We start from the raw sequence: 19,758 nt of genomic DNA, 5'->3' as shown, positions 1-19,758 counted from the left end.
TCGTAGAGAATACCTTACTCTTCTTCTGTTCCTTTCTTTGCTAGTCCTGGCTAAGAAATCATCAATATCTTCTACGGGCTGTACCTCTATCATTTTCTTCTCCATATTCTGCAACAACCAATCGGGAATAGTAGAAATTTCCATCCCATCCTCGAGACGCATGTCTTGATCAAGTCTTCTCAAGGCTGAAACGATATCATCATCTGTATCCTTGTCCTTAGTCAAATCTACCACATTGTTGCCCAAGTTGACCTCCAACTGGATTGTAGGAGATCCCAACTGTTCTCCATCATCATCATGTGGTGCCGACTGTGCTGTAGCATGTAACTCTTGATTGTTCTCTGGTAGGATTTCCGTATCAAAATCCTATCTGGACTCATCATCCTTCTGTCATATCATTCTCCTTCACTAATGAGGATTTCATAGTGGATAAAGGAGTGTTAGACTTGTTCTTTTTCTGCCTTGACTCTTGGCTAACAGTCTCCTTGCCTTTTGCTTGTGATTCTCTAGGCATACCTTTGCTTCTTTTGGGAACTTGACTTTCCTCATCATCATGTGGTTTTACATCACTGATTGTTCTTTCATCATCATTGAGGGAGGACTCCTCATTTCTCATCTTCTCATAGGTAAAGGTGACCTTCAACTTCCTTAACTCATTGACGTACTTGTACACCCATTCCTTGGAGTAATCATTCACGTCTCTCATTAACACATTCAAATCCACCAACTCAAGTTGCGTCCAACTAGGCAACAAGACAAGCTTTGTCCTTTTCATTTATGTACTGCAGATAGACTGGATCATCATCATCTTGAACCTGATCTGGGATGGAGAAAAGATTGCACTTCCTCATGAAGTCCACTGACATACGAGACCACATCCTCTTCCTAACTGCGTGCTCTTCCATGAGATTAGCCTAATAGTCCTTGATGTCTATTTTATGTGTAAATCTTCTTCCCTTGATCTTTACGATATTCTGAAATGGATCAAATCAGTCCCTGCTCTTGTAGGTTCCAAGGCGATAGAACTCTAGTTCTTAAATAACTGAATTTGCTACGGTTGTGGTGCGGCATACCTCCAATGTCTTCCCAAGTGCAATAGGAAGAGTTATACCTGTTCTATGCTTTTCCTTTTGGAGGAAATCATACTCCAAAAGTTGTCTCACTACCTCAAGTAAAATCATCTTATCTGTCGGATACCTAGGAAGCTTGTATTGTTTGGATCGAAATCCCTGTATCCGTAGGTATGTGAAGGTAGGAAATTGTATATACCATGATTTTTACTTCTCAATTTGCCTTGTTGCCTCCTTGGACAACCGTTTGTGGATCACACCTTGTAGCAGTCTGGTGACGTACATGGTGAAAGCATCCCTCACCCTTCTATAATGTTCATCCTCTCTTGCATATCCGCACTCCTGGGAATTCCAAACACTTTCGCAATTGATTCTTCGGTTAAGTATGCAAGCATTGCCCCCTTGGGTGATCTGATCATCCTGTTTCTTGGATCATAATGCTAGGCACACTCAATAACAAGCTCACTGCATTGGATAGATGGTGGAAAGCTAGCCGCTTGGTAGATTCCACTCTTCATGATATTAGCCGATAGGGTTGAAGGAAGATGATTCTTCACTCCAAACATTCTTTGTCTCATCTGCTTCATGTCTAGGTACTCCATGTTTGCATCCATGACCTTCTTCCATCAGGAAGATATCAGCGACTCCGGATAGAATCCCTCTTGTACTATCTTCAATTTTCTTCTTTCATTCTGCTATTCCTGTCTTGGACATGGTACCTGTATGAAGCTTGAAGTTAATATCATGGAAAAATAATTCGAATAATTTGTTTTCAGAATTTCCTAAGTTCCGTTTTTTAATGATTTTGTCAAATTTAATGGCCTAAAATCAGAAATCTCAACAATTAGCAACAAATTCTGAGAAGAACATGATTTTTTATCAAAATAGGGTACAAAACCCTGATAAAACCCTGATTTTCAAACTTATTTAAGGTCTGATCATGAAATATAAGTTTGAAGGCACTCTGGTATACTCAGAAAATTAAGTATTTGAAGCTCAAAATTTATACCCAGGTCTGAATATACTCAGAAAATGGTGTATTAAAGTCTGATTTTTTGATATTGAAGTCTGAATACACCCTCCAAAGGTCTGAAAATGTCCTCCAAAAGTTTGAAAATTTTCAGAAAATGATTGCTATCAATGGCTGGAAGTGGTCACAGCCATGACACACCTTCACTCTTAAGTTGTTTTGTTTTCCAAAGCTCCAAAATGGCCATTCCTGGGCACAAACAAGTGGCTGGGAATGATATATCAGTCTGAGAATACCAGCAATGGCATCTTCACAAAATACCTTCAATCTCTCAACAATGGCGTCCAAAACAAAATTGCCTTGGCTGGGAACAATACTTCAGATCTGGAATTTCAATGTCCCAGGCAAGGACGAGCAATGGTGCCCTCCAAATGATATCAAAGCTCTCCAACAATGGTGCCAAACAAACACTTAGGTGAAATCGTAGTCATTACCAGCAATGGCACCAAATGAAATGTTTACAAATCGCACCCCAAATGTGAGGCAATGAGCCACACAAAATTGTAGCTCCCAAGTCCCAACAATTGTGGCGCCAAACATAAAAATTGCCCAAATTACTTATGGCGCCCCTCAGTCAGCAATGTAAATCCTTCAAACATGGCACACTTCCACTCTTGGATAAAAAATCGCCTTCAATCTGCTGTAGCGCACCCTCAATCAGCTGCTTCAACGGTCATATCAAGGCAATATAATAATAATATTATGCTGGCTGGGTTTATTTATTCATGTTTTTGCCTTGAGAGTTCATCACACAAGCAATGTGGGATAAAAAACATTACTTCAAATCAACCCGGTGGAGAATCGATTCACATTGAGATAACACAACTTGATATTAAATGAATCAACACTTGATCATTAAATGATTATGACAATTAATTTGGGGCACACTTGTCATTAAAATCTTTCACTTGCATTATATTCCAGCCACTTGGGGAAATTCGATCCCTATCTGGACAAATAAATTCACTTAAATTCATCTTAACTCATCACATAAAGCTTTGGGGGAAAAACAACCTTCATCTAGACTCAAAAGCATCCCCAGTGGAAAATCGTCCTTCATCTGGACTCAAAAATCTCATTAAAACTTGTCAAAATAGCCTCCAAGGGAAAATCGATCCCTATTTGGACAAGATATAGCTCTTAACTTAGTCATTTTCATCCCTAGTGGAAAAACGTGGTCCATCTGGACATCTGCAGTGGAGAATCTGGATGCATTGGGATTTTCCCCAAAACACTTGTAACTTGGTGGAAAAATGCCTTCCATCGGGATAGAGTGCAATTTACCTTCAAAACTTGGTGGAAAAACGTCTCCCATCTGGACAACTTGATTTTATGCCTTATTTTCATGGGGGAGAAAAGTTCCCATTGGGACTGGTGTTTTTCACACTGAAAAAGTCAAAACTTATCAAATCATTCTGCATCGAGACTTTCATCATTTTAACTAGATTTGAACGAGGGAAAATAGGAGTCCATCGGGACTTCTGCGAATTTGACCTAACTTAACCTCCTAGGAGTGGAAAATACGACTCCTATATAGGACTCTTGACGCCCTAGCACAAAATAACACCGACTTGCAACACTTAGACATATTTTACTCCCAAATTACAACTTGTTGCAATCTCAAACTTAGGCAAAATTTAGGATCACAAAAACATTTGGGCATTTAAAACATATGATCCTATTGACTTCAAAACTCAAAACCCTAATTGGCACATGGGAAACCTTTGGGCAAGATCATTTCAAAATGAGACTTGAGCATGAAAGCTCAAAATTGCCGTCTAACTGCCAAAATCCTAAACTAACAAAGCACGGAAAGTAGGAAAGAGGGGGTCTTCGATTGCAATGGGGCGATGTGTAAAAAGGTCACAACACCCCCTTGCCCCTAATATTTGCCAAGTAACCACAACCATTGGTAACTACCAAGAAACTATTTTTCTCTTAACTTTCACAAAGTCGATAAAAGCGTTAACAAACTTATCAAGAATAAACATTGAGTGAAATATAATACCAAAATATTCTAACTACATCACCCCCCTAAAAGAAAAGTCATCTTCTAAATGACAGAAAAAAAATGAATGACATCACTGAGGAGTAGGGGAAGGGGAGATCTCTAGAGGTACCACAACATCAAAAAAGAAAGGAGGCATTGAATGGCAGGAAACAATTGTAGGTCGCAACATCAAAAAAGAAAGGAGGCGTTGAATGGCCGGAAACAATTGTAGGTTGTCCCTTGGAATCATACTCTATTCAACTTCTATCTCCCCCACTATTATTATTGAATCTATTGTTATTTCTTCTTTGATTTGATAGCCACCTAGGCATGCATTGTTCTATAGCTTTGGTGGTGTGATTGGTGGAGTGGATCTCTACTTATGTAAAGAGCACTCTTTAAATTGTATGGGCACTCTTTTATTGAATGATCCAAAACCTAACAAATGTCACAGAACAGTTTCTAGGGACAATTAGTTTTGATGTGACCTTCACATTTGCAATCAATGCACTAGAGTTTTTTAGTTTTTCGCTGGTTTTTATCTTCACCTTCGATTCCTTCATCATCCAAAGCATATACTTTCTTTACACTGGTACTATTCCTTTTCATAATCTTCATCTGCTTTTTTTGGCGTAAGAGGATATTTTATCTTTGCTTTCTATATCCACTGCCTTATTATATACTTATGCAATAGGATGAGGGCAAAACTATCATTTTTTTCCTTAGTGAAAGAATAAGGCCTCTAATAAACCCTTGTTTTCTTACACCGTATGTAGGTTCCTTTTCTAGTTTTACAATTAATTCTTTCATCCTACAATTATAAGCTCTTACATTTTGATGTTTACCTTGTTTAGTATTATAGATTGTTGCTATTATTTCATTGTTGTCTCAAAGCAGTCTGAATTATTCTTCAAAGGCCTTTAATATCTTCCACTTATTTTGGGAGCTTTTTTCAATTTCTATATATTTATCAAAGGCTATACCTCTTAGAGAGACTAGAGAAGACTGTAGCCAATATCTTCTATTCCATTGCTTGTAAACATGGGCAACTTTTGCCTTTCTAAATTGGGGCTTGATGGTGGAGTTACCATGGTTTTGTTTTGATGCAAACTTAGTGCCTGGACCTTGCTATTCAGTAAGTTTTGGTTCAGACATTTTGGTCTGCATGCACTCTCAACCATATGAGAATCCTTACCTTTTCTTGCACCTTCAGCATTCTATGCACTTGTTTTGCCTCCAAGTTCTCTAGGTTATCTTTTATACACCCTTAGCCCGAGGGTTTTTTTAGCTTGGTTTCTTCTCCTTTGATTGACAACTCTTTTATGCCTCGAAGGTTGCTCTTATACTCTTCTCTTTCTCCATTAGTGGAGGAGTCTTCTAACTCTCAACTTCCCTTGTTTAGAGGAGGCTGCATTGACTTTTCAACTTGGTCTGAAAGATCAACCTAGGTTTCGTATGGTAAATGAAAGCATATTTCCGTTTCCTCCTACTTTTTCTTTCTATGAATATATTTAGAGGAAATTCTTTGATATTTGTTTTCCCAACTACAACTACAACTCACTCTGACATCGTCTTCGACTTCAAGGTGGACTTTGACGTTAGATTTGTACCATTGGGGTTTCTTTTGTAACTTATTGTAGTGATCTCCTCTACTCCCTTTGTTCTATGAGCCTTAGAAATCATCTAACCTCCTGCTTCACTTCTTGACTGCTTGTGGTCTCTTCCTGTTCTTGTTAGGGTATAAGGGCATTACTTTTGGGGAGTACGATGCCTATATGTGCTTAGTTACTCTTCTCATATCGGCTTTTGTCTATATAAGATTGATTTTATTTGTTGTCTGTGTGCTTCATAGTCTCATTTGGCACACAATTCTTTTAATATTATATAATTCTGCATGAGGAGTTTGGGGAGATGGTTGAGGAACGTATCTAGTTCACTAGTTTTTAACTTATTCTAGATTGTATCTTGTGGAACTTGTCCTCTTTTTTGTTATGTTTTGTGTTCTTTTACTAATATATCCCATAAATATAACAAATGTTGTCTGAGATCACCCTCTTTTTGTTGATATGATTTCACTGATTTCTCAACTAGCTGTCCCATTTATATGACCATCTTCTTTTTTCTACTCGATGCATGCCAAGGAGCTATCGAAGATTGAGGAGTGGGAATGCTGCCCATCACATGCCAAGTCAAAAGGAAGGAGAAGCTCTAAATGTCTGACAGGAAAGTTTGTAAGGTCTATAAGGCCGACATGTGATGTAGCATGTAGAATTCCAATTTGGGCTTTGGCGTCAATTTAGGTCTAGGTCAACTAGTTTGATCTTTTAGGTGGAAAGTTGATACAAGAGCATATAGAGTATAAAGGCAATCTCGCATCATCCAAAAAAATGTTTTATTTTTATTTTTGTTAGGTTTCGTGAATACCCATGAAATTTATTTCCATTATAGAGTCCTAAAGGGTCGTTTAGAACTTTCAAATTCTCAAAAAGGGCTAAATTTAGTAGGGCCTCCATTTTTAGTAAGTTTTCATTTGAGCACATAGGGACTTGAAATTTTACCAAAGCTCCAAAATTGAATTTTGTACATTTTGGGTAATTTTTGAGCCAGGATCAAGTCTGTGTAAGAAGATATTAAAGATTTAAGTTTTAAAATTTCCTGAAAAATTCTTTAAAATTGGGTTTAAACTTTTGAGGCTTCAAATGATGTCTTGGGGCCTTGAAATCAGGAAAAATGGATAAGTCGAATTTCAAGCACATAGAGCACATTGAGATTTTCAGTTTAAGAAAAAAAACTAAGCTCAATCAAGTGCTTGGATCAAAAGTTATGGCTTTCAGAAGTTGGGCTATTTTTGGGCAAGAGTTGCAAATTTTGAAATTTTGCATTAGGGCACCAAGAAGCAATCTATGACCATTTTTTGAACATTTTTGAGTAGTGGAAGAGGAGAGGAAGGTAGTAAGTCGTGAGAAAGGGGGAAGACACAGCAAAAGTAGATTTGAAGATACAGAAGGCAGAAGGCTCCAAAATTGAAAGAAGCTCTTGTGTGTTGCATCCTGTGAGAATTTCATCCTCTATTTTTTTCTGTATTAAAGATAGTTTACAAAAAGAGATTACATGATACTGATTGCAGCAGATAGCAGACCATGCAAGGTCACTGCTCTGTAGCTTATATAAACATACCCGTAGTCAAAAAATATTGAACCTGTTTGGTATAGCTGTCTACTGCAGATGGAAATAAACATCTAAATACATAATGACATCAAGTTTCCATAATCCATTAATGCTGTTTTTTCTTTCTTCTGGATTGATTGTATTATTTCTTTTACATCAATGTTTCGGATCACACTCTGTAATCCATCATCAGGATGAAGAGTGCTAGGGGATATACAGAAAAAGTAGATTGCTGTCATATACATAGAGCTACAATATGTATTAGAATTTTCCAGCAAAATATCTGCCATCTGTACAACAGTACAACAGCCTATGAATAGGCATTTATGATTGTAATTTTTGAAAATTTGCTTTTTAGTATTGCATATCAGACTTTGTAATTTTTCAACTAATATAATATATTGAAAAGCCAGATTTAAGGGTTTCGTAATTGGATTTTGTGTTGCCATTCAATATTTATTTATACTTTATGTTCTATGTGCTAGAAACACCATAAAATTGCATTTTTGATTGAAAATATGGAACTAGACATAACATGAAGTAGGAGAGGTAGATAGTGACTGATTAATAGTGTCCAAAAGAGAATTCATAATATTGATGCTAAAGCCCCATTCCTTTGCTTGAGCCATATCTGATGGCCACATATCAATGCCAGTTCTAAAGGAAGGAGTGGGAAGCAGCGGAAAATAAGACTTAAATCCACCCATGGTTTATCCAAAAGCTAGTAGCATACTCAATTCCTCAGTATATTTAGAACCACCTTTGCCACTAGCACTATCTGCCTTCACACTCATACTGAAGTAGCAACATAGGGGAGGAGCAAACAATATTAGCATAGTAATGAGGGGAAGGAAGTAGGACATCACCCACAACTGAGTGAACAATTGTATTTCTCAGTACTCCATCTGCAAGAGTTGGCTTAGGAGAGACAAAGCTGAGGCATAACCCTCTTAATTGTTAAACGTGATAAGTAGGCAGATTTCCACCAATTTGCCTTTTTGGAGACTTTTGGTTTACGTGCTTGGCAATCTGCAGCTGAATGCTATATTCTCATAGTCCAGAATTTATTTCCACACATGGTCCTCCACCTTGAGTCAATGTCATCTGACATATATTTGGAGATGTTTATCTCTAGTTGGATTCAGACTGAAGTAAAATGAATCTGCCAATTAGTTTTTGTTAAATTTTATGATCAGATTAGATAGCACAATAATTCACACAAATGCACAGATATTATCCTGGGAAAACCTTCCTCTTGAAGGTGAAAAACCCAGCAATGAAATATGTCTTTATTATCTCAATTATGTCAAGAGACTTTATAAAGAATTTGCTTCACTCTTGAAGCTACATATGTATGACAGCAATTCAATATAGAGAATATACGATCTCTTATAGAGAATATACGATCTGCAATAAAGAATCGGAATTTCTTAGTTGATGCTCAACCTGCTGTAGATAGTCTTCTATCTGCTGTAGAATATCAACGAACTGCTGAAGAATGAATGTCCGTAGAATGTCCACGAACTGTTATATGCGTGTGTCCTTCGATGTCTATTAGAGAGGTATACAAAACTTCATATATATGCTCGATCAGATGTGCCTTCAACCAACACAACTCCTCCAAGGGTCAGCTTCTAATCAACACATCTCATGAATGAAGATTAGTTATAATATAATTATGCATCGGTTATATTAACACGTCTCTTAAAGGTTGGCGGGATTTATACAAAATCGGAACATTAAGGAATGATTACATGATTGATATATGCAAATCGTGTTTGCTTACTTAACCATTTAATATTCAACGATATAACTAAATGGTCTAAGGCCGATAGGCCAATTAGGCAAATTAGTTATCTATGTCGGCCTTGAAGGATATCGACCGAAGCTATCCATCAACACTCCCTCTTAGCTAGGGAGAGTCACATAGTGACATTCACCATGGCTACTCCCAGAGAGTAAATATGCACAAGTGCAAAGTCATGACATCCACCATACCTGCTCGCAGAGGGTGGATCCACCATGCCTACTCGCAGAGGGTGGATCAAGGGCTGGAACCTCAAACTTCTCTCACAGAGAAGAATGCACAACAAGGGTTGATACCTCAAACTCCTCTCATAGAGAAGAATGCTCAACAAGGGCTGATACCTCAAACTTCTCTCACAGAGAAGAATGCATGACAAGGGCTTGCACCTCAAACTTCTCTCACAAAGAAGAATGCATTATAATACATATCAAGTAATCAATGACACTGAGACTCCCTCTCAGAAAGGGCTTCATTTTCCACAATTCCAAGCTTGTCTCGAAAATGCACAAATTTCACTTTCGCAAGAGGCTTGGTGAAAATGTTAGCTGTCTGTTCCTCAGTACAAATGTATCTCAACCGAACAACATTCCTTTGTACCATATCTCTAATATAGTGGTACTGAATTTCTACATGCTTCGTTCTGTCATGAAATACTGGATTGATTGAAAGCTTCACACAACTTTGGTTATCACAATGTATGATGGTAGGCTCCAATGATTGACCAAACAATCCTACAAGGAGCTTCTTATGAAGCCACACTGCTACGCGAGTTGCTACACATGCTATACCAAGAAATCATAGCAGATCCCAAACTGAAGCAACAACTAGAAGTGCTCTTCCGATCAGTAACGCTCCCTGCCCAATCAGAGTCAGAATATCCTTCAAGAATCAGGTCCATACTGGAAGAGTATTTCAAGCCATATCCAACTGTGCCAGGCAAGTATCTCAAGATATGCCTGACTGCAACTAGATGTATCTGTCTAGGTTCACTCATGAACTGACTAAGTGCACTTACGACATAACAAATATCTAGTCTAGTGTTAACTAGATACATCAGGGACCCAATCAATTGCCTATACATAGTAGGGTCCACATGATTTGAACTAGCTGCAACTTCCCTTGATTTCTTCAAGTTAGTTTCCATGGGTGTGGACATAGATTTACAATTTGTCATTCCAAATCTCTTCAAGATATCGATGGTGTATTTTCCTTGACTTAGGATAATCCCATTGGGCCTCTGCCACACCTCCAATCCTAGAAAGAAGTGCATAAGTCCTAAGTCCATCTCAAATTCGGAAGTCAACTCTTTCTTACATCTATCAATGAGATGATCTTCTCCGGTAACAAATAGGTCATCAACATAAAGTACCAAGATCAACATACCACCATTGAATACCTTGAAGTAAAGGTTTGGATCAGCATCATTCTTGCAAAAACCCAAACCCACTAAGTATTTGTCAATTCTTTCATACCAAGCCCGAGGAGCCTGTTTAAGACCATATAGGGCTTTCTTCAATTTACACACATGAGACTCTTTCCCATGAATCACGAACCCCTCAGGTTGCTCGATGTAGACTTCTTCTTCAATCACGCCATTGAGAAAAGCAGTCTTCACATCCATTTGATGCAACTTCCATCCCTTAGTTGCTTCAATAGCAATAATGGTTCTAATGGAAGTATAGCGAGCAATAAGAGAAAATGTTTCTTCGTAGTCTATTCCCTCTTGTTGAGAGAAGCCACGAGCCACAAATCTAGCTTTGTACTTTTCAATGCTGCCATCAGCGACATGTTTTATCTTGTACAACCACTTGGAAGATACAACATACTTTACTTTTGGTCTAGGCACAATATCCCACACATTGTTCTTGAGAATGGATTGATACTCCTCATCCATTGCATCTTTCCAAACTTGTTGTTTTGCAACTTCCTCTACACTAGAAGGTTCAGACTCAATAAGATTACACATTAATGCAACATAACCAGAAAATCTTTGTGGTCTTTTGCTTTCTCTGAATGTTCCTCTAGGAGTGGCAAAATGTTCTGCTTCCTACATAGTGTTTCGCGCCCAAAGAGGTCTCTTTTGAGACACAACAATATCTCTAGGCCCATCAGTGGGATCCAAAGGTTCAATTGGGTCATTACTCATATCAGGTTCTGTAGTCTCCCTCTGAATCTCAGGAGCATGATCAACATCCATGTCTTGAGGAGTCTCATCATCTATCTCCATGCATGAGCCCTTTGATTTCCTGAATGCAACATCTACCTCAAATGTGACATCCCTACTAACTTCTATTTGCTTCTGACCAGGAATGTAAATACGGTACGCTTTGGAGGTTTCACTGTAGCCTACAAATATTCCTCTTGCCAGAAAGCTCTAACTTGGTTCTCTTGTCCTTGGGAATATGAACATACAGAGCACAACCAAATATTCCTAGGTGGTTGATATCAGGCTTGATACCTAAGAAGGCTTCTTCAGGAGTCATATCTTGTAATATCCGATGAGGACATCTATTTTGAACATACATTGCTGTTCTAGAGGCTTCTGCCCATAGAAAAATTTGAAGGTCTTGATCATGAATCATAGCTTTTGTAGCTTCAACTGTAGATTTGTTCTTCCTTTCAACAACCCCATTTTGTTGAGGGTTGTAAGGAACACATAATTCCCTCTTGATTCCTGCCTCAATACAGAAATCACGAAAGCTACCCGAGGTGTATTCACCTCCATTATCAGACCTTAAAGTATTAACTTTCTTTCCAGATACATTTTCTACAAGAGCTTTAAACTCTTTAAACCTACCTAGGACTTCATCAGACTCTTTAGAACTTAAGAAATAAATCCAAGTCTTCCTAGAGTAGTCATCTATAAAAGTTACATAATACAAACATCCACTTAGGGATGGAATTGACATTGGACCACATAAATCTGAATGTACAAGATCTGGTATTTCTTTAGACCTACTTTCACTGCTATGAAAAGGACTTTTAACATTTTTACCCATAGCACAACCTTTACAAGTACCATTGTTTACATGAATAAGTTTAGGAATACCTTTTACCATCTTTTCCAAAGATGGAAGTGCCCTGAAGTGAAGATGTCCAAGTCTTCTGTGCCAGAGTTCGCTGGAACTGGAGGAATCATGAATAAGAGCTTGAACTGGGAGAGTGGAGAGTTTGTATAAACTCTCATGACGATTTCCGATCGTACGAGCAGTTTTGATGCTGGAGTTCTTAGGCCAAGCAAGAACTCTTCCTTCAGAAAATGCAATTTGATAGCCCTTATCCTCGAAGGCTGAAATAGACACAAGGTTCCTTTTGATCCCTGGTACGAACAATACGTCACTTAGGTGTAGAGAAACTCCAGATTCAAGTTTTAGAGATGCAACACCAACTCCTCTTACAACATAGCAAGCATCATCCCCAATAATGACTTGAAGATGTGATTCTTTTTCCACTAGATCAGAAAGGTGCTCCCGATGACCGGTGATATGTCGAGAGGCTCCACTATCAATTAACCATGTATAACTGTCTGTAGGAACATTGCTTGATAATGCTGATATGAAAAGAAAACCATTGGAGTTATCTTCATTCTCCTTCTGAGATGAGACGCCATTGATGTTTGCTCCTTGTTGATTAGGTCTTGTCAAACAATCCTTTGCAAAGTGACCAAACTTGTCACACCTAAAACATTGGATGCGAGAGAGATCTTTCTTCCTCTTCTAGAATCAGGTGCAGAATCTGATTTGATATCTCTATTCTTTTTGAAGTTGCCTTTCTTCCAATACTTTCGTTTCTTGGTAGATTTGAGTGGCAAGAACATGCGTATCTTCATTTTGAGAACTCTTGATGATTCCTCTGGCAGTCAATCTTGATTCTTCTTGAATACAATCTGCATGGAGTCGATCAAACTTAGGTAATTTTGACCTTCCACTTACGCTTTGGATAAATGGCTCCCATTAATGAGGCAGACCATTCAAGGCTAGCATAACAAGGTCTTTATCTATCACGCATAGTTGATCTCTCAATTCTGAAATTTTCATGAAGTAGGTGATGACTGAATCTCCTTTTGCCATCTTCACTTGGTGGAGTTGCTGTCTCAAGGCAAGAGCCCTACTTACGTCGTTAATCTCATATAAACCCTCCAAGGTCTTGAACATATCTCTTGCAGTTGTCATCTTGGAGATGAGAGACACCAAGTGATCCCTCATGGAGTCGATTAATATCTTCTTTGCCTTGATTGCATTCTTCTTGAATTGCAGTTTCTCCTCATGATCTTTTAGTTCGGATAAATCTTTTTCTTCTATGAATTGAAGAAGACCATTCTCTTCAAGTGCAATGAGCACGCTAAACTTCCAAGAGGTGAAGTTAGATGCGCCTTCAAGTCTATCTTCGACTTTAAGACCATTCACCATTTTCGAGACTTAGAGATACTGCACGGGAGAGAGAGGAGAGAATACTTAGAAGTTGTTTAGAATCTGATCACGATCTTCTTTCACTGTGGCTCTGATATCATGTTAAATTTTATGATCAGATTAGATAACACAATAATTCACACAAATGCACAGATATTATCCTGGAAAAACCTTCTTCTTGAAGGTGAAAAACCCAGCAATGAAATATGTCTTTATTATCTCAATTATGTCAAGAGACTTTACAAAGAATTTGCTTCACTCTTGAAGCTATATATGTATGACAACAATTCAATATAGAGAATATACGATCTGCAATAAAGAATCGGAATTCCTTAGTTGATGCTCAACCTGCTGTAGATAGTCTTCTATCTGCTGTAGAATATCAACGAACTGCTGAAGAATGAATGTCTGTAGAATGTCCACGAACTGTTATATGTGTGTGTCCTTCGATGTCTATTAGAGAGGGATACAAAACTTCATATATATACCCTATCAGATGTGCCTTAAACCAACACAACTCCTCCAAGGGTCGGCTTCTAATCAACACGTTTCATGAATGAAGATTAGTTATAATATAATTTTGCATTGGTTATATTAACACGTCTCTTAAAGGTTGGTGGGATTTATACAAAATCGGCGCATTAAGGAATGATTACATTATTGATATATGCAAATCGTGTTTGCTTACATAACCATTTAATAGTCAACGATATAACTAAATGGTCTAATGCCGATAGGCCAATTAGGCAAATTAAATATCTATGTCAGCCCTGAAGGATATCGGCTGAAGCTATCCATCAACAGTTTTTGGGTCTAAGGCTAAGTATTTGCCTAAGGAGTTCTCAATACCTTGTAGGCAAGAGTCCACCTAGAACTAAAGCAGGAGATATGGCAGCCACACCCAAATTAGCATAAATGGAAAATTTTTGTCATAGGGTTTAAGGTTGGGAATCATGACTTGACTAGCAAATCATGTTTATCCCAGAACCACAACACTTTTTGCAGAACAAAAAATCCTTAAGCACTGGGAAAGATCTCTACTAGATTCTTGAGGCTAGGAAACCATGTTTTAGAAATCTAGTTATGTAACTTAGACTAGGTCAGAAAGTACAAATTTTGTAAATTAACTCCATATTGGAGTATTTTACTTCTTCATTTAGGACATCCTACCCAAGTGTGACAACATGATGAATCCGAAAAACATGGAATGTGGTCCAGTTGTCTTGTCTTTAGCTCCAGTAGAGCAGCATTCAGCTCAGATGGAGAAATCTGAGTGACCGCAGAGTCTAGAAGAACTTGTGTTCTAGAAGGGCAAGCTTCCCCAGGCACCATAGGCCTTAAGTGATTAAAGAAGTACAATCAGGCCCCTGTTTGCAGGACATGAAAGGGGCAACTGGCACACAAATACAGGACAATAGGGGACCTAGTAGACCAAGATCCAACACAGTAGACTCACGTAGGGTGGAACCATTAGTACATACAACATTTGCACAACTGGAAATCCCAAGAGTTGGAGAATCTCTAGGATCATTGCTAGCAAGAATTACAGAGTTACGGTTTGTTAAGGAGGATGCGAGAAGAATCATTTGAATTGGTATCCTTGCTGCCATTGTAATTTTTATGTCTTATGTTTGTTTCAATGTCTACATACTACATTTGACATGAAATGGTAATTCTTCCAATTTTCCCAATTTCTTTTACAAACATTTTATTGTTTTATGGGTTGTCAATTTTTTAATTTTAAATCGAAGTAATGGAAAAATCCCATTTATGCTTTCAGTTTGCTATGTCACTGCTGTGTAAATGGAATGCCACTATGGCCTAAATTGGTAAAGAGTAGTGTAATAGAAAAGAAGGATATGTTTAGTTATTTTTCTCTGAAGTTGAAAGGAGAACAGATGTTTCTTCTCTAATTGACTACAAGAGGAAGCGCAAATTAGTATTTACTAATTTATATAAAATAAAACTTCTTTCTTGTTTGGGCTATTTACATATTTGGATTTTGTTTAAAATGGACATTCAGGCAAAGAAGTATTAGTGCTTGCAATATTAAAAAAATCATGTTACTGCATTTTGGGTTAAAGGCTGCTTCATCTGAGGATAGCATATTCCAATGAGGTATGTCATGAACCACAGTTTCTATGGTCATCTAGTGTTCTGCTCATTCTTTTGCCTCTGTAAGATGCACGAGTTTCCCAATGTAAGTGGGAATTTGCTTTTGTAAGTTTGATAGTGCAATTATTCTGAAAGTATTGAGCTTGGCAAATTTGCTTTTTTAAGTTTGATGCTGCAATTATTCTGAGAGTATTGAGCTCAACAGCACTGAATTTTTGGCTTTTATACGGAATATTTTAAACTTGAACTTAACTCACAATTTTCTGGAGATTACATCTATCATAAAATCGTCACCTTGGTACCCAGAATCTTGAGTTGTCTATTTAACAAAATTGATCATACCCTTATCACTTGGCCCCAGAATCTTCTGGGTTGTAGCTAGTGGCTTAGTTATTTTGAGTGAGGAAGGACTATTCTCATTCTTTCCAAATTTTTCTGTATCACTTTGTTTTTCAAATTGAAAGTATTCATTCTCTTTAGAATGCTGTTATTGTATTTTGGTGTACTTACGTATATTTAAAGAAATAGGGCCTCTGTTTTTGTTTAAATAAAGTGAATAATATAGTTGAGAGATATTATACATCTTAGCTATAGTTTCTATATGTTGCTAACTTGAAGCAATGCCTCTATAACATTATTAAGCATGATTAGAAAGTAAATATGTTAGATTATAATTTCATCATTTTGCTTTTGTTTACATTTCTAAGAAACTTGGGCAGCTTCTTGAAGACAGGAGAACTAAAAAGTCCTTTTGCAGGCACATTTTCATTTGCATTTCCATGCTTTTCTTTATAAGGTACATATTGATGGAGATTATATATCCTTGTTCCATATGCAGATTGAGCAGATTCCTGTGAGACACTTTGTTGCAGACATATCTTGCTTGGACAAACTGATGGATGTGTGCTTAATGGTCACGACAGAACAGTATTTGACAGATCTTAGTGTGAGTATCAAATTTCATAATGATAAGAGATTTTCAAGCATTTTTTAATTGATTGTGAACAGACATTTGCAATTGGTTTCTCATGATGAAGATGGTCTGTAACTGAGTCTCTGTACATCTAAATTACAGGAAAAAGATAAAGAATCTATTGAAGGAATAGTAGAATCTGCCTGTATTGAAGAGAGTGCAAAAGGAGGATTGCACTGCCCCCTTGGAGGCTCGGTGAGAAACAGATACAAGGTCAAAGGAGCAATGATTCTCAATGTTACTACCATTGTTGGGAAAACATGGAACATGAAATTTCAGCACGCAAATAGAGGAGAATTTATAGCTTCTTCTGGTAGAGTGACAAACGAAGTAAATTTAAAGATCAAAAGTATAACCAAGTATTTGAGGGTGAGTTCTGCAAAGGAATTTATGTAGCTTGTGCACGTTTACTTAATAGGAAATTTTATAACTTACTCTCAAGGTGAAATGCAGGATCAGAGGCAATGGGAGGAAGATAATATAATGAATATGATGGAAGAAGTCTTCAAATGGACTTGGATGGAAGGTTTGCAGTAATGTAAGTGCACAAAGAGTAGCATTGAGGAATAGTATACATTTCGTGGGAGTTTGAGACAATCAAGACCTAACATGAAGAACTGCTTAATTAAATTGAACCTGTATCTTTTTTTGCATGCCAGTATTGTTCTTGAGTAAGTATTGGATGGAAAGGAATATTTTTAACAGTTTACTCCATTAACAGTGTTGGCAGATTCTGTATTATTAATGAAGTGGGTGAGCATCTGGGTTAGACGCTAAATTCTGGATCAGTATGATTCACAGCCAGTTGATACTAATTAAGTGATAGTGAAAAGACACGATGGTGGATTTGAAATATGCTGATTAGACTGAGATAGCAAAGGTCTCTGTTTTCCAAAGACGAGCAATTTTTAATGCTTTTGTCAGCATTTGCAGGTGTGAAAATAAAATGGTTTTGTTTATTTGGAAATAATATTCTGGCTTTCACACATTCATTTTTGTTGTTACTCTAGAAATTGAGGATATAGACATTTACAGAAACACTTATACATTACTGATATGAGGCTGTAAATGGACATTTCTTGAATTGGTCAACAAAATTCGAACATGGGAGCTAAAAAATGAGAGGAGCTACAATCATTGTGTATCCACAATTGATTTGGGCATCTCGCATTTGAAGATTAATGTTCTATTAAAATAATTCAAGTTCTATGCAATACATGGAAAAAATGTTTCAAGTTCTAAGCATGTGTATGCATTACATGGAAAAAATGTTTCGAGTTCTAAGCATGTGTATGCATTACATGGAAAAAATCATTCAAGTTCTCGGCAAACTCATATTTTTACACATTGCACTGACTTAATACAAATCGTTTTTAAAATGACTGAGGAGTCTAGTGGAACCTCAGCCCTGCATACCTGACGAAAGTCGAGATGCATAGATATGGCTGTGGAGATTGAATGGTAATCTTCATATTAAAAGGTAAAAATCTTATATTGTATAAACTAGGCATGATCTTATGATGAAATATAATCTTACAAGTGAAAAAGCATGACTCCATGAAAAGCCATATGCAGATATTAATGGAACTTTTTTTTGGTTGAAAATTAGACCACTAAGCAAAGAAATTTGTACATACATATAAAAGATTTGAAATGGATAGGTGACTAAAGAAGTTTTAAGTCCTGATACCTCCTAGTTTTACAAATCGAGGTAGTAACTCTAAATTCTCAATTTTGAGATGACTCTAGGCATATTATTTATTATCAAGGTTGTTACCCATATAAACATGTTGCAGAGGAAGGCGTATGAAATTAGTTGTGGGTCATATATTTGGGTTTTTTCTACTTCTCCCCCGTTGTTTTCTTTTAGTTTTATTCTTCTTTTGAAGATGACAAACGTAATCATTGTGCGAGTCATGATATATTTTATAGGAGATTCAGGAGGCAAAGTCAAAATTTGACAATTGAGAAATAGTTGAATCCAATATCCCTCCGTCTTAGGGGTTACGAAATAACACTACGAACTTGTCCTAGCAATGAAGGACTTGAGAATCAGATGGTAGATCGCTCTCTTAGTTTCACCAAACCCAACTTTTGTGAGGCTTCGAGGAATAATTGCCAAGGATGGTGGTTTTGTTTAGAGTGGTTTTTTTGTCATTGAACTGATAATAAAGCCAATTGGAAGGGATTGGTGTTGGGATTGTGTTGGCACTCTCTTTAGGAATTGATGTTGGGATTGGGTTGACAGTGTCTTTAGGAATCGAATGGTTAGTGTTAGGGCTATTCCCTTTCAACGATTAAGCACTCATTAATGCACTCATAATGGCTCATGTCTAATGATTGGATAATGATTGGATAGTTGGAAGATTTTTGGAGGAAGCTCAAGTTTAGTGTGTTTATTTTAAAGTTGTTTTCACTTATTATTTTTGGGCTTTCAATTCTTTTGTAGATTTTTCAACGAACTTTTGGGTGGATCAAGAATTTGTGCCAACTTTATTAGTGACCATATTAATTCTCATTTTCAACTAGTTATTTTGTAAGTGGTATGTGTTTTTATGGTGGATTAGTTTCAAAGGATGATAGAGGAGGATTTTAATGGTTCATTTGTGTAATTTGTGTGTTGCAAGTTAAACTATCTTGGTGATACATGTTAGCTCTTGGTTTGTAGAGTATGTTGTGTTGGTTTGTTTTCCCTTTGGTGTATGGTGTTGGTTTGTTAGGTCTTATGTTGTGCCTCATGATGACAGGGCAAAAGGAGACACTCAACCTATGTGATATTTACTTGTATGGCCAGGCTTCAAACAAATCTTTAGTTCTATTTTTAATTTACCAAACGTTGGTGGCAACTAGGGTTGGTGAGTTTAGGATGGCTGTTGCAAGAGCCCCTATTCTAAAATGACTTATGTAGGTTATATCTATTGCCACTTACCCGATGGTAAATTTTATCTAGTTCTTGTGTCATCTTCATTGCCTTGGCCTTCCTAATGGACCTTGCTAAACTACAATCCTTGTAACATCTTGAATTGTTTCCTTTTTTGTAGTTTTTTTTTCTAGTTTCTTTTGGTTTTCTTAGATCTTTTTGGGTTTGTTTTGCTTTGCCCCAAATTGTTATCTTGTCATGAGCCTCTAGGTTTTGAAAATTTGAAGTGTAATGGCTTTTTGGTCATTTTCCAAACTTGGAGGTTTCAAAGTTTCT

The 19,758-nt window shown here is 37.2% G+C and overlaps 1 protein-coding gene across 2 annotated transcripts in view; it reads left to right on the top strand.

The window, feature by feature from the left end:
- Positions 1 to 17,804, top strand: part of LOC131076032 (uncharacterized) — a 35,795-nt gene extending 17,991 nt beyond the window's left edge. The window contains exons 5-8 of one of the 2 annotated variants that reach the window (XM_059213676.1): positions 16,428 to 16,535; positions 16,665 to 16,931; positions 17,016 to 17,100; positions 17,293 to 17,804. In XM_059213676.1, coding sequence (XP_059069659.1) covers positions 16,428 to 16,535; positions 16,665 to 16,931; positions 17,016 to 17,099 — 459 coding nt within the window. In that variant the 3' untranslated portion in view covers position 17,100; positions 17,293 to 17,804. Of the gene's footprint in view, positions 1 to 16,427; positions 16,536 to 16,664; positions 16,932 to 17,015; positions 17,101 to 17,283 lie in introns of both variants that reach the window. The other variant, XM_059213675.1, reaches the window with a different exon arrangement.
- The last annotated feature ends 1,954 nt before the right edge of the window (positions 17,805 to 19,758 follow it).

The sequence above is a fragment of the Cryptomeria japonica genome, chromosome 10, assembly GCF_030272615.1.
Source record: "Cryptomeria japonica chromosome 10, Sugi_1.0, whole genome shotgun sequence".
Lineage (NCBI taxonomy): Eukaryota > Viridiplantae > Streptophyta > Pinopsida > Cupressales > Cupressaceae > Cryptomeria > Cryptomeria japonica.
This window is presented reverse-complemented; position numbering and strand designations above follow the sequence as displayed.